At 53.1% G+C, this 14,496-nt stretch overlaps 1 protein-coding gene across 1 annotated transcript; it reads right to left on the bottom strand.

The window, feature by feature from the left end:
* Window positions 1-7,181: 7,181 nt before the first annotated feature.
* On the bottom strand, window positions 7,182-14,236 carry SLC2A10 (solute carrier family 2 member 10). Its single transcript, XM_054173514.1, has 5 exons — window positions 14,060-14,236; window positions 10,555-11,916; window positions 9,593-9,715; window positions 8,360-8,495; window positions 7,182-7,579 (listed from the first exon to the last, which is right to left on the bottom strand). Exons 1-5 carry the CDS (start codon window positions 14,061-14,063, stop codon window positions 7,480-7,482), a joined length of 1,725 nt encoding a protein of 574 aa, XP_054029489.1. The 5' UTR covers window positions 14,064-14,236; the 3' UTR covers window positions 7,182-7,479.
* Between the last annotated feature and the right edge of the window lie 260 nt (window positions 14,237-14,496).

The raw sequence follows: 14,496 nt of genomic DNA, 5'->3' as shown, positions 1-14,496 counted from the left end.
GGAATGGATGAGTTTTGGCCTCTGTCAGGAATATGGAAGGAATTATTTCATTCTTCCCTCCCCCCCCCCCCCCCAACCCTGTCTATTTGTTCTCTCTGTGGCACTCTGTGTGGTTAACCCTCTGCCTTTGTCAGAACTATGTGGCAGAGACAAGTTGTGTTGGGTTGTTTTTTTTCTTTCCAGAGGTCCCAACCCAAGCATCTGTTTTGCATCTGCGGGTTTGCATATGTAAATATTATTATTAATAGTAGCAAAAGCAATCAGAGTGGCAGCAGGAATAGAAACACTATTAATAGGCACAGCACAGGCAGTTTTATTTGTGGGGCTGCAGGAGGTCACATCGTGCACCAGGACTCAGCTGGGAGCTGGAGAACAAAAGGGTGCTTGTTACCCCTCAGAACTGGGGGTGAGCATGGACACAGCCACAGGTGTGGTGCCAGGATTGTCACCATGGGATCGTGGCACCAAGCACCATGATTCCACCCCCCCAACCCTTCCAGAAGACCTTTCTGAGGGCAAATGACTCTTGATAACTCCTTGCAGCTCCAAGGAAAGGATGATTGCCAGTGGGAAGAGCTTAGTATCCTGAAAGTACCTGGAAACAACTGGAAAAACTCTTCAGTAAAGGTAAGGATGTGATTCCTGCTTAAGTGGAGGCTGGATTTGTCCCACTAGGTCTAGGGGCAGAGCAGGGGCTTCTGTATTGCCCAGTCCTGCACATGAGGTCTCACTCCTTGGCACAGATGAGAGGCAGGAGCAGTACCCAGAAGGCCAGGAAGGACAAGGGCACAGGCCATGGACCCCAAGCGTGAAGGTGCTTGTGCTGGAAGGAGCACTTCAGAAGGGGCAGGAGAGGGGCAGTGAAAGGAGGAAGCCTCTGCTGCATTCTAGGCTTGGGTCTAATCTGTGCAGTGCCTGGAGGCACACCAGCTGACACAAAACATCTCAACACACCCTGCTCCTTCCAGGTTCTCCTTGGGTTTAGTTGGTGTCTTGCTTGCTGTACCAGGAATGGTTTTTTGCCAGTTCTGGTGGTGTTACTGGGTCTGTAGGGCATTAAACAGCCCTTCTGCTGGGCTCTGGTTTTCCAGTTATGGTATTTCATGTATCTTGGCTCCTTTCATTCAGCCTGAGCAGGACCCCATCCTTCAGCCTGCTGCCTTCACATGCACACATGGAGCCCCCTCACCATGCTGAGCTGTGGGAGCATCTGCAGCAGGGACTGACACTTGCCTCTGATGTTTGTTGGTCACCTTACCAGGGCTGGAGCTCCAGGACTTGCTGCTGGTACCTGCAGCCCCTCAAGCTTCACCTCACTTGTGCACAGGCTGGTTTCTCAAGTCAGCCTGGACCAGCAATAACAAGCCAAGGTTAGTGCTTATTCCTTACATCACCCAGATGTTGGCTGTGGCACAGCACAGAGGTAGATCTAAGTGTGTGTGTGAGGCTTGTCAGTGCAATACAGACATCCACCCTGACTGGGCATCTTGAGTTCACTTAAAACTTCCTGCAAATCAGGAAGAGCCCCTGCCCCTGCCACCTCCTAGCCCATCTCCCTCTGTGTCTGCAGACCTGGGGATAGATAAAACCTTTGCAGACAGGCATTCAGAACAAGGAAAAAAATCGAGTAAAAGGATAAAACTCCATCTCCCTTCCCTCTCTTTCAGGCTGGCATAGCACAGTCCCCAGAGCATTGGCTTTTGCAGCTGTTTGTTTAGCAGGAGGGAGGAGATGGGGACCTGGGGGAGCACCAGGGAGGGTGTGGGGCTGTCACAGGGAGCAGAGGGTACAGGGCTGCTGGGGCTGCTTCTGCCAACAGATCATCTACATACTTGAGTTGTGCATTGCCCCACTTGCTATATCCCACTCTTGCTGCCATCAATGGCTTCCCTGGGCACAACTCTGAGAAACTTAAGCTTTGACCCCCCCTCCAGCATTAGCTTCTGGTTGTGGCTCAGATGCCTTCAGATCTAGTAGCTGCTCAAAAGTGTCATTCTCCTTTTGCTGGCAAGGCCTGAGAGCAAGTTTCCATTTGAGCAGGTTGATTTACACAGTCCCCAGGGCCAAGCCTTGTTTCACAATTTCATGCACTTGGCCTTCACACCCACCACAGGGCTCTTGCTGTGTATGCTCAAGGAGGCACAGCCCAGAAGTGCTGTGTTCAACCCTGTGCAATTCACCTGGTCCTGGCTGCTCTCCTTTTCTCCCACAGCCACCTCCCCTGGGGCACCAGGCTTTGCAGTGTCCCTGTCCCCAGCCCAAACCCTGCTGAAGGCTCTTCCCTTCCCTTTTCCCAAGAGATGTTCAGCTGATCTTTTCCTGCCCACTTAGGGGAGCAAGTGGTGCCTGTGGGTGGCCTGGGGCTGGCAGGGCTCTCCCGACCAGCAGTGATTATCCAACAGCCTCTCAGGGTGGGGGGTGGGGGTGGGGGGAGAGGGAGGGCACAGGGAAGCCACTGCCTGATCAAGTCCCTGAGCTGGATGGGAGCCTGGATGGCTTCAGTGTAGCTCAGTGATGCGTTTGCTCTGCAGCCTCCTCGGCCAGCTCATGGCACAGGCATCTGTCACTGAAACCTGTCTGCATGAAAGGCTGTCTGCACGACCAGGGGGGAGAAGAGAGGCATGACAGCACAATTAGTGAGAGCAAATGAAAGGCTGTTTGAAGAGGAGGAGGGAGGAAAGGGGAGAGCTGCATAAATCCCTGGTGGGGTTTTGGGCTTGACATCAAAACCCCTTAACAGTGTATTGCTTCAGCCCCCAGTGTGGACAGATGTTGAGCTGTGGCTCAAAGGAAGTCAGAAATCTTTCCTTAGAAAAAAATTGGCTAGGAAACTAAAGAAAATATTGTGAAAGAAAAGGAAATAAAAGCCCACTAAAGAAGATTTATCACTGCCTCAAGCATTTCTGTATCCTCCAGTCTTATGAGGTCTCAGCCTCAGGGGAGGAAAAAAGTGCAACAGCCTGTGGCTACGTTAATGGGTCACAAATTCAGAGCAGGGACATGTTTGTCCAGTTAGATGATGAGGAGGGGGAGTCAGCTCAGCCAGGCTGAGGACTCCTCCAGTCCATCCTAACCCCAAATACCTTTCAGAGGCCTCTGGCCTCAGCCTGCAGATTTCCCTGGCACATCCATCCTAGCTGCCCTTTTTGCCCTCTCACTTCTGCAAGGTTCTTCTGGAGCCTTTTCTCAGTGGCAAAACATTTTTGTTCCCAGAAGAGCTTAGCATCATCTACAAAGTTAGAGCTTTTGCTGTTGATTCCCTTTGCTTCAGCTCCACAGCAAGGTAATCTTTTAAAAAATGGTTTTACCAGAATCTTTTTGAAGCCTTCCACCTGTTCTGTCTGTTGGCTCCCCCCTGGCTCTGTGCACACTGGTGTTTTCTTAGAGCCTCAGCATGCTGGTAAGGCAGGCTCCTGCTCTGCTGGTTCTTTCCCACCCTCCTGTCTGCCCGTGGGCTCTTGCCTGCTGGTGCAGACCTGACCACCTAGCAGAGATGGAGGTGACACAGAATCACAGAAATATTCAGGTTGGAAAAGACCCTCAGGATCACCAAGTCCAACCCATAACCCTACTCTACAAGGTTCACCCCTAAACCACCTCCCCCAGCACCACATCCAAACAGCCTTTAAACACATCCAGGGTCAGTGACTCAACCACCTCCCTGGGAGCCCATTCCAATGCCTGTACTAGACCCTGTGACTCCCAGGATCCTCTTTAAGAGCTTGGTTTGTAGGTGGGAGGTACTTTAGCAACTTGCCCATCCTCAGGTAGCCACTTGGAAAGTCACATTGAATTCCTCTAACTCACAAGCTCGAAAGAACAAACTGGGTGTGAGATCTCCCAGCTACTGCAGCAGTGAAGCCCAGTGCACAGTCGTGTCTCAGCTGCCTCATCATTCCTCACCTTGCCCAGCACCCCACTGCACCTTGGTACAGAGCAATGGCTCCCTAGCCAGCTGCTCACTTTGGATCTAGCTAAAAAAAAAAAAGAGGGGGAAAGAATTCCTTGCAAAGAGCTCTTTGTGCTCTTTTTAAGCTCTCTCAATTTTCTGTCCACGCTTTCCTCGCTTTGCTTCATTGTTTTCCCTTTTCTCTTCATGTGGGAAACCCTTCCATGTTTAAAACCCTGACCTTCTCCCTGTGATACCATCTTAACCTTAGCACTGAGGCAGGCAGGGTGTTTTTTAGGATCTCTGAGCTCTTTTTTGAGTCATGGCCCATGTTTTACTTGGGCTTTAATAGAGCGCTTTTTAAATCCCCTCCAGACTGCTTGCAGGCTCCTTGCTTTCTCCCTGTTCCTTTTGTTGTTGTTGACTAATCACCTGATTTTTTTCATAGTTCCCTTTCTCGAAATTGCAGAGCCACAGGCTGGATTTATTTGGTGTGCTCTCTCCCACTACAGCATTAAATTGGTTGTTTCGTGGTCGCTAGCAGAGAGCAGCTTGCCCACAAACACCTTGTGAAGCAGGTCCTGTGCACCACTCCCCTGCAAGCCCAGAGCAGCAGCCCTCCTCACTGCTTCCAGCACCCCTGCTTCCAGGAGACTCATTATTGTATCCAGAAATAGGTGGGTTTTTTTTTCTCCCTGCTGGATCACTGAGGTGATCAGATTCTCTAATCTCATTTTATATTTGCTGCTCATTACCTTTACCCTGATCAGGGGGGCAGTGACTTCTTCTTCCTACTGGCTCAGCATTTTTCCTGTTGGGATCTGGGATCTCCCATCTCAAGAAACCTGTGCTGACACTGGGGCTGGCATTCAGGGTGATCAGAAAGCCTGGCATCATCTCTTCTAGGGAGGGGGATCTGGTCTAGGGATAGAAGCATCTGTGAGGTTGGCTCTTCTTTTGTTGCTTAATGCTCCTGTGGCTCTGCTGGTACTGCAGTCAAACTCACCTCATTTATAGCAGCTGCACCATTCTCACTGCTCTTTCCCTGGATACTGGCCCCTTCCTCCTCACAAGGGATGCAGGTCTGAATTTTTGTACCCGCTGACTTTTCTTCAGCCTCTCCTTCGAACGCTCCTCTCCAGCCTTTCCTTTTTTCAGTGCCACCAGCCCAGCTCTGATTTGACAGAGGTGCAGGACCCCGTGACACCAGCTACCAGAGGAGATGGGACTCAGCTCTCCAGCATCCCCTAGGCTCTCCCAGTATCCCCTCTATTTGCACTTTATGCAGACACCCAAACACAGGATGCTCTGTGTGATGAGCTGGGCAGCCCTTGCAGAGCCCTCCTGCCTCATGGGCTGCAGCTCTCGAGTTCGGAAACCTGTATCATGTATTCCTGAAGCAAGCAGAGAAAACACAACCCTCTTAACCTGTGGTTAGGGGGCTTAACAAGACCAGGGTAACTTACAGCTTTCTGTGCCACCACCCACACAGCCTGGCAATGCCAGTGACAGTGTCTGCTGTCCCCATAGCCATCTTCAACCCAGCCAGACCTGCTTGCCCACTCCATCCTCTCACGAAGCCCAAGGGTCCTCAGCCCCTTCTCCTTGCCTGCCCACCCTCTTGCCGGCATTCCCTGGATTCCCATTCCCATCTCCCTCCTTTTCAGGGGCTCTATCAAGCTCAGGGACAGGGCCTGGGGGTCAGTTGCACCCCTGTTCTGTGGTGCGAGGAGGGTCTCTCTGGCTCAGCCTGGTACCCGAGGGGTGGGGCGAGATGAGATTTTGGTCTGGGGTAGATGTGTGTGTCTGTCTGTCTCCCCAGGGTGACAGAGCAGTGCCAGGGTGCGCTGGCAGCGCGGGGAGCAGCGGAGCCGGAGCGCAGCTGCCGCTGCAGCGCCGGTGCCACGGTGCCCGGGCGCCCTCTCGCGGCAGACCCCGCGAGCTGCACTCCCGGTCCGCTGTACCCCGGTTCCTTCCCGGGGCCGGGCGGGCTGGACAGGGGGCTAAATGCCCCCAGGGTGCGCTAGGTGCCCCCTGACACTGCTGAGGCAGGTGGCAAATGGTCACAGCCCCGAAAGAAAAGCTGCTCTGGAGCTCTGCGGCCACTTCGTGATACCCACCTCCAGCCAAACACACTGAGGTGCATGTAACCATGTAACCATCCCCCTCCTGCCCCCTCCCCTCTCCGCTTCGCCAGGAACCCCCGTCGAAAATCACGACCCTGTCGCCAACGGCCAGTCTGTGTGTTTCCCAGTCTGGAGGCTGGCTTGAACTCCTAGGGCAGCACTGACACTTTTCTGCCCAGTAAATCAGAGCCAGCCCTGGCACAGCTCAACGTTCATGGGCTTGTCTGCTCCACCCATGCCGTTTCACACGTGTTCTTGTGTGCCACGAGGGGACAGCACCTGCAGTGCATCAGGGACTTCAGAGACACCAAATTCCAGCTGCAGCACAGGTGGGTGACGATGGGGGTGACCCCTGCTGCTCAGTGGGAAAAGCACAGCCCATAAAGTGATTTAGGCAGAGGCCAAACAGCTCTGGACTGAGTTACAGTCAAGGACAGACCAGTCTCATATTTGTTGTGGCTTCTGTTTGAGGCAGGGGGTTGGGTGACGTGGCCACATCCTGTGTTTGTCCCTGTGGTGCCAACTAGGTGACCCAGCCTGTCAGCCACTGGGCCCCAGATTGCTGCATTTGCAAGGGAAAACCCACAGCTTTGAGGCTTTGTTCCTTCAGGGGTTCAGAAGAGGCAAGGCTGGCTGTTGAGCAGGATGCCAGCTCCTTCTCCCCTCTCACAAGGTTTTGGGGGCAAACATGGTGTTAAGAGTGTTTTTTATAATGTGCACAAAGGCAGACAAGTTAATCAAAGAATGTCCAATTGTAAGAGGTGGGAAACTTGTCTAAGGTCCCAGAACATTGCCTGCATTCTTGAATGTGCAAACTCTGTGAATGCAAACCAGGCTCTATGTCCAAAGGCAAGCAGGCAAACATGCAGGAGATGCACACAAACTTCAGTCTTGGGTGGTTGGCTGGGTGAGCTACTGGTCCTTCAGCCTCTAGGCAACAGTGAATGAGCCAGCACTTGTTCTGCCTCCACTAAAAGAGCATTTATCTGCCTTAACTCCCATCTCAGACTTCAGGCTCCTGCACAGATGTTACAGAGGGGGATGATATTAATGCCTGCTGCTGAGTGTTTGGCACATTCCTCCTGTGGTGCCTTCCATAAAGCATCACATATTCAAAGAGCTGGTAAATAACACACCTTGCTCACAGATGAGCTGCATGGCTGGAGAGCACCATCAGCAACAGTTGTGCTTTAATTCCTTTGTATAAAATCATGAACCCCTTCAATGACAGGAGCTACAAACCATGACAAGAAAAGGTATCAAAGGAAGGATGTGTTCCCTGGACCAATGATCCTTCAAGGAACCAAAGGACAGCTATTGGCATGTCCCAGATCTAAGGCACTGTGGTGAGCACCATCTCTGAGGAGAGGTCACCAGTTAGAGGTCATGAAGAAGAACTGTCTGGATAGTACAGCCTGCTCCTCTTCCCAGAGCAATGCTGTGGGCATGTCTCTGGCTTTGGTGTCATCTGCTGCTGGTGTGCTCCACTCGCTGGTACTGGGTGTGCAAACAGCTCGCTCCTCCTCTTCCACGTCTCTGCTGGAACACGTTTCCTTCCCACACCCTGGAGGGCAATGGTGAAAGTCAGCTGCAGCTCACCCAAAGCCAGGCAGGGGTTTACAGCAGTTACCCCTCTCCAGCCACCCTCTCCATGGGGTGTGTGCTCCCTCCCCTTGGCATCATGGACCTGTGGGTGAACAACTTCCCTCTGCTCCCTCAATGCCTGCCCTGCCACCTGCTTCACAACCAGAACTGCACAAGCACCCTTCATCTTTCCTAGCCCATGCATGGAAATTACCAGGTGAGGGCCATGGTATGTGTTACACCAGGAGATGTCTCTGCCCCAGAGCAGAAGGATCAGTCCTGGATTACTCTAAAGACCTCACTATCCTGACCTGCCTGTGCTGTGCTCTGGTTCTGCTCTCCTCCCCTCCCCCCTCAGGCCTTGTTTTTCAGACCTTTTCCTCTCAAGTGTCACTGGTCCCTGGAGGTGTTCAAAAAGAGATTGGATGTGGCACTTGAAGCCATGGGTTAGTAGTCATGAGCTGTTGGGTGGCAGGCTGGACTTGAAGATCTCTGAGGTCTTTTCCAACGTTATTGATTCTATGACATGATTCTATGGTGCCCTTCAGCAGCATGGCCACATGGCTGAGGGCAGGGACCAGCTGATGAACCACACTGCAGCCTTCACAGCCTGTCCCACAGCCCTGCTGCAAAACTGCAGATATTCTCAGAGCATTGGCCAGACTCTGCAACAGCCCTGGCATGCCCAGTGCCATCGACCCCAGGGGCTGCTGGTGGGAAGCAGCCAAAGCCATCACCCAGGCTAGCAGGGCACAGGTACCGTTTCCGGGAGAACTGTTGGTCTATCTCCTCCAGGGACTGTCCTTTGGTCTCGGGAACAAAGCAGTAAATGAAGATGACAGCCACCACTCCCATCAGGCCATAGAGAAGAAACATCCAAGAGAAGCCAATGGCATCTGCAGAGAGACTCAAGTGTGTGGAAGTCTGTTGGAGGTAGGTTGCACTGTGGGATGCAAAGGAAGCTGGCTGCTGGCTGCAAGGTGGTCACAGGTGCCTGGTGTGGCCAGCAGGAGCAGGGAAGTCATCCTGTCCCTGTACTCAGCACTGGCCAGGCCACACCTTGAGTACTGTGTCCAGTTCTGGGCCCCTCAGATTAGGAAAGATGTTGACTTTCTGGAATGTGTCCAGAGAAGAGCAGCAAAGCTGGGGAGGGGTCTGGAGCACAGCCCTGTGAGGAGAGGCTGAGGGAGATGGGGTTGCTTAGCCTGGAAAATAGGAGGCTCAGAGGAGACCTTATTGCTCTCTACAACTCCCTGAAGAGAGGGTGTAGCCAGGAGGGGGTTGGTCTTTGCTCCCAGTCAACCACCAATAGAACAAGAGGACACAGTCTCCAGCTGTGCCAGGGGAGGTTTAGGCTGGATGTTAGGAAGAAGTTCTTCCCAGAAAGAGAGATTGGCCATTGGGATGTGCTGCCCAGGGAAGTGGTGGAGTCACCATCACTGGAGGTGTTTAACAAGAGACTGGATGAGGCACTTAGTGCCATGGTTTAGTTGATCAGATGGTGTTGGGTGAGAGGTTGGACTTGATGATCTTGAAGGTCTTTTCCAACCTGGTTAATTCTAATTCTCATTTTGGTAAGTCCTCAAAAGGACAGGAAAGGCTCCTTATTGGCAAAGTATGGACCAGGAACTAGCAAGGGAGAAAGACATTTCACATCAGGCCATGCCACCAGCACTATAGAGGAAAGAAGGCAGCTGAGCTTCAGGGTCCAGCAGTGCTCACTGAGTGCCTCAGCTCAGAGCTCTGCCAGCAAGAAATACCCTGAAGCTGCAAGCTCTTTGTTTTACTGCAGGACAGCCCAGGGGCATGGGGATGATTTTTATGAAGAGGCTCAGACCATCCCTGCTGTTGCCTGCTTTTCCTGCTGTCAGGGGCACCAGGCTTGCACCTATCCTGGTGTCAAGGTTCAAACAGTTTAATCTCTCAATGTCCTGTGGCGGCCACTTGCCCATAGCAGCTGTGGGAGATGGAGGGATTGGGGATGGCCACTTACCAATGAGGTCCAAGAAGGAGAGGCTGATCAGTAAATTGGCAGCCCAGTTAAAGCTGTTGCAGAAGGCAAATGCTCTTCCTCTTATCCCAGCAGGATAGATCTCGCTGAGGACCAGCCAGGTCACTGCACAGATTAGAGAGATCAGAAAGAAAGTTGTAGGGGGTAGGCAATTTATTTGGGAAGTAAGCAAGAGAGACTTCAGCAGGGGGTTTAAACTCTGGCTTCACCCAGCACCCGGTGGGGCCAAACATTCATCTCAGAGTCAGCTGACAGCAGGAAGTGTCAAAAACTCCCACTTTCAGCACTCTCCAGAGGAATGAAATACCGAAGAAGAGGCTCAGGGTGCAAAGAAGAGAGCAAGGGAGCGGATCATTTCCATTCAGGGGAGGTGGCAGGATGTGCTGCTTGTAATGAAATGAGGAAGGGGTAGGGTCGGGGTAGCAATGGTGCAGTTGGGATAACAGCAGAGCTAAAGCAAATTATCTTAAAAGTAATCTCTCCTATCCCAGGGCTATTGGACAGGGTCACTGTCAAACTCATGTGATGAACAAATAATGACTTTGGAGAGACAAACTGATACTGGGAACATTCTGAGGAGGTTCCTTTTCCAGTTCTGCCACAGACTTTCTTCACCACACAGGAGAAACCACTCAGTCCTCTGTCTCCCTCCTCATCAGGGTGCTAGGAAGATTAGACAGTACTTGTGGGATGCTCTGATTTTGCAATGAGCTGGACAGAAACAAAACCATTACAAGGGCAGAGACAGCATGGAAGAGGAAGTACCAGTGCTGTACCAGCCCTGAAGCTGATGGAGCTGGATGTTATCCAGGGGGCTGAATGAGACACATGACCAGTTCCCAGTGGACTGCTTGGTAAAGTGGATACTTAATGGATGGTTCAGGCAGACTGTAAAGAACTTTATCCCCTGGGTTACGTCAAGGACACACAAACATCACACTTACTTGGTCCAAATCCAACTGAGAAGGCACTCACAAAAGCCATCATGCTCAGCAGTGTAATCCAGTTTAACACCTTATGTTCTGCCCAGGGAGCACCACTGAAAGGAGGGCCTGTGCTTCCCACTGCCTCTTCCAAGCCCCTCTTCCAAGTGAGGGAAGAACCAGGAACCACCTCCGTGCTTTGAGTACTGCCAAAAACTTTTGTAAGGCTCCTCGTGGCAGCAAACCCAGGACCTGCCTGACCTTTGCCAGCACCTAATGCTGGTGGGATGGGTGATACAGCAAGCTGGGAGGATACAGGTGTCAGGGGGCGCTGGGTGAGGCTGTGGGATGCATTGGGGTCCACGGCTGCTTTGCAGTCCCTGGCCATGGCCAGCGGAGCAATGCGGCTGCTGAGGCCAATGGTGGTGACAGAGATGGCCATCACCACGCAGCCAGCCATGAGTAGCACTCTCCTGCCAGCCCTGTCTGCAAAGGCCATTGCAATGAGTGTGGCCACCACTTTTATTGCCCCTAGCCCAACAGAGGCCAGGATTGCTGAGGAGTTGCTCTGGAACCCCACTGAGTGGAAGATTTTGGAGGCATAGCCCAGCACATTGGGCTGCCCTGTGAACTGCTGGAAGAGTACCAGTCCCAGGCCCACCAGAGTCCTCCTTCTCATGTTGTCTCTGGTCCTGAAAAGGTCAAGAAATGAATAATGCTTCTCCTTATAGGGCTCCTTCTTTGCTGCTGCTCTGTCCTCAGAGTCCTGCAACTGAATGAGGCCCTTCTGGTAGTCTGAGTCCCATGAGCTTAATTTAATCGGGTTCACCGGGAGAAAGAGGATGCTGAGGAACTGCATGGCTGTGGGGGCAATGGCCAACCCAAACATGTACCTCCATCCCTCATCCACATCTGCAAAGATGTAATTCAGTGCATAGGAGAGCAGGATTCCTACGGTGATGCCTGCTTCATAGAGAGACACAAGCAACCCTCTCCGCTGAGCAGCCACCATTTCTGAGACGTAGATGCAGCAGGCCATGGATGAGATAGAGATGGCAAAGCCCACAGTCACACGCCCAATGACAAGACCAAGAAATGACCTTGTCAGTGTCAGAACAAGGCTGCCAACCAACAGCACCAAGTTGCTGACCAGGATGGCTCTCCTCCGTCCGTGGCGGTCGATGAGGATCCCCCCAACCAGAGAGGCGAGGAGAGCTCCGATGAGGAGGGAGCTCACAAGAACTTCTTGCCTGAAGCAGCTGAGGTGGAAGTCTATCTGCAGCTGCAGCAGTGCACCAGAGATAATCCCCAGCTCATAGCCAAATATCAGCCCGCCGAGGAGAGAGACTGTCGCAGACAAGAGGAGGACCAGCAGTGCACGACCTGGAAAAGCAGCAAGGAGTGCTGGGTTCAGGTTTTGGACACAGGCAGGCAAGCTGTCAGCATAAACAAGCTGGAAAAAGCTCTCCCAGAACATCCAAAGTTTTCCATCTACAAAGCCACGATGATGAATTTCCCCCTAAGTCACATGCAGAGTGGCACATGCAGAGTCACCAACCCACCAGTCCTGCACACGCTTCCACTAACTGCAGGGGCACCCATCTGGGGTGCAGAGCTGTGAAAACAGAACTTTGTTAACAACATTAAGTCTTGTGTTTAGGTGAAGAGCAGTGATCTGCAGTGCCTGGAGCTGCGTGAGGGAATTGTCCACAGTATCCCTTGATTCTCATTACAAAAGCTGTTCTGGGCGGGAAACACAGCTCCTGCTTTCTGGTCCTGAATTGTTCTGCATTATCACTGCTGTGTTTCAGTGCCTGTGGCACCACCAGCTCTCACTGCAGGCTCTGCAATCCCATTCCCTACCCTGGTGTTAAAGACACTGCTTACAAAAGTTTGGTTTTCCCAGTTAGTCTTGCATTCTCAACAGAACCTTTTAGGGGTGGCTCTGATTTCCTCATCTCTACTTGTGCAGCACACAGTGCCCAGGATGCCTGAGCCAAGCACAGCCTTCTCAGATCCAGGACTACAGGGTCAACTTTTTGAGCTGGAAAGCCCACTGTTGCCTGCCCCAGCAAAAGAAGCAGTTCTTTGACCTTGGCCTTCCCACACAGCTGACCATGCAAGTGGGGCAAGCATGTAAGTTCAGTTAAAATAACTTAAAAACAGCAGCAAAAGCAAACCAAACCCCAATCAACCAACCCTCAAAAATAAATAAAGGTGCTTGCTGCACATGCCTCTCACCCTGGGGAGAGGATGAAAGGGAGACCATGTGTGAACCATTAGTCATGTTATGGCAGGGGGCTCTGCACATGGCATGAGGCAGTACTGCAGCAAGGACCCCTGGGGACATCAGGCCCCCTCTAGTGACAGTACTGAAGGCACTGGTAAAGTTCATTAGAGGTCTCTGCTCGTTTCAAGCACATTATACCATCTGTATTCTCACACTGGCTTTGCCTAATCAGAAATACTCAGAGTTTCAGCAGACTGGATGTGGAAAGAATGTGGACACAGCCACCAGCAGATTGTCTTCACCCTGCCTGTGGGCTTCTTTTCCCTCCCAAGCTGTGTTTACTAGGAAATGTCTCTATTTGCCCTTTAATTACAGCCAGCAATAAAGGGATGGCTGTATGTACATTTGGATTGAATCTCCTAACACTGGGTGCTGCCTGTCACTGACACTTTCCCAGCTACACACCAGTCCCTTCACCATGCTGTGTGCCTACCTGTGCTGCTTTCAGCACTCCTTGTACAAGTTACACAGGTAATTAGAAAGAATATTTGCTCACTGGGAACAAAAGGGCTTTGCATAACGTGGCCATGCCATTAGTTTCAAGACGCAAACTCAATTAGATGCAGGCAGCCCCGCTGCAAATACCAGAGCCGATCCCATCCTAGTTTGCTGCATTTCCTGCTGAGCAGCAAGAGTTTTATGAACTCTGACTGAAATCCAGCTTTGCACAGTCTGCTCTGATGTCGCTGGGGAACGCTAGGACCCTTCACATAAGGAGAGAAAGCTTGGTGGATCTGACAAGGTGCTGTGCCAGGAGATCCCCTGCCTAGGGCAGCCTGGTCGAAGTTCTCCGGACTGGGCAGTAACCAGTGCCGCTGACCTGGCTGGGACTGAGCTGCCTTTTAAAGCGGTGCAGTCCCTCTCTGCACACACCAGTGCCGCTGTCTCTGGCGGAACTGTGCTGGCCCCTCCGGACTCGTTGAGGCTCTGCCCCGCCGGCAGCCCTCTCCTTCCCGTGGTGGGCTCCAGGGATGGCCCAAGGGGCTGTGCACGGTACGGGCTTTGTCTCTTCACGTTTGCAGCGGGGAGTGCTAAAAAACCCAGAAAGGAGGTGGGGGGCGGGGAGCTGCAGCCGCAGCCTTTCGGAAAAGCTGAAAACTCTTTAAATAAAAACTTTTTCCTGGGGCAGGACGCGCCCGTTCCCAGCCCGGCTGCTCCCCCCCGAGCCGGCCCCGCCGCTTCCCTCCCAGCTTCGGGCCCCCCGCTGCCCCCCGCCCCGGCCCAGCGGGGACTCACCCATGGCGCGGCGGGGCAGAGCCCGCGGCGCTCCGCGGCCCCTGGCGTGGCTCGGTTCGGCTCGGGGCGGAGCGGGGTCCGGCGGCCAGAGCGGGGCCCCGCAGCGCCACGTCGCTCCCGCCCTGCCTCCTGGCCGGGCAGTTTGGGGCTTGTAGTCGCCCTGCCCGCCCCTCGGGGAGCCTGGGGGGTCTCGGGGGGGCCGGCCTCGCTGCTCGGGGCCGCCTCCGGGCGAGCACCGCCCCGGGAGCTGCGGCAAAGGGCCGGGGACAAGGAGCGTCACTCCGGGGGGTGGATGTGGCCAGCAGGACCTGGGCAGGCATCGTCTCTGGGCGCTGGTGATGCCGCACTTTGAGTACTGGGTTCAGTTTTGGGGGCCTTATTCCAAGAAGGGCATGGAGATGCTGGAGAGGATCCAGAGAAGGGTAACAAAGTTGGTG

Source organism: Dryobates pubescens, chromosome 26 (assembly GCF_014839835.1).
Source record: "Dryobates pubescens isolate bDryPub1 chromosome 26, bDryPub1.pri, whole genome shotgun sequence".
NCBI classification, from domain to species: domain Eukaryota; kingdom Metazoa; phylum Chordata; class Aves; order Piciformes; family Picidae; genus Dryobates; species Dryobates pubescens.
The sequence above is the reverse complement of the archived record's forward strand: the minus strand, read 5'-3'. Positions and strand labels throughout refer to the sequence as shown.

Excerpts from the sequence above, each read along its gene's own strand:
- SLC2A10 (XM_054173514.1), bottom strand. Across the intron at positions 9,716-10,554 it reads CTCAGTTGGATTTGGACCAA|TGACCTGGCTGGTCCTCAGC; the intron begins GTAAGTGTGATG and ends TAATCTGTGCAG. Across the intron at positions 8,496-9,592 it reads CTCCTTCTTGGACCTCATTG|ATGCCATTGGCTTCTCTTGG; the intron begins GTAAGTGGCCAT and ends GTCTCTCTGCAG.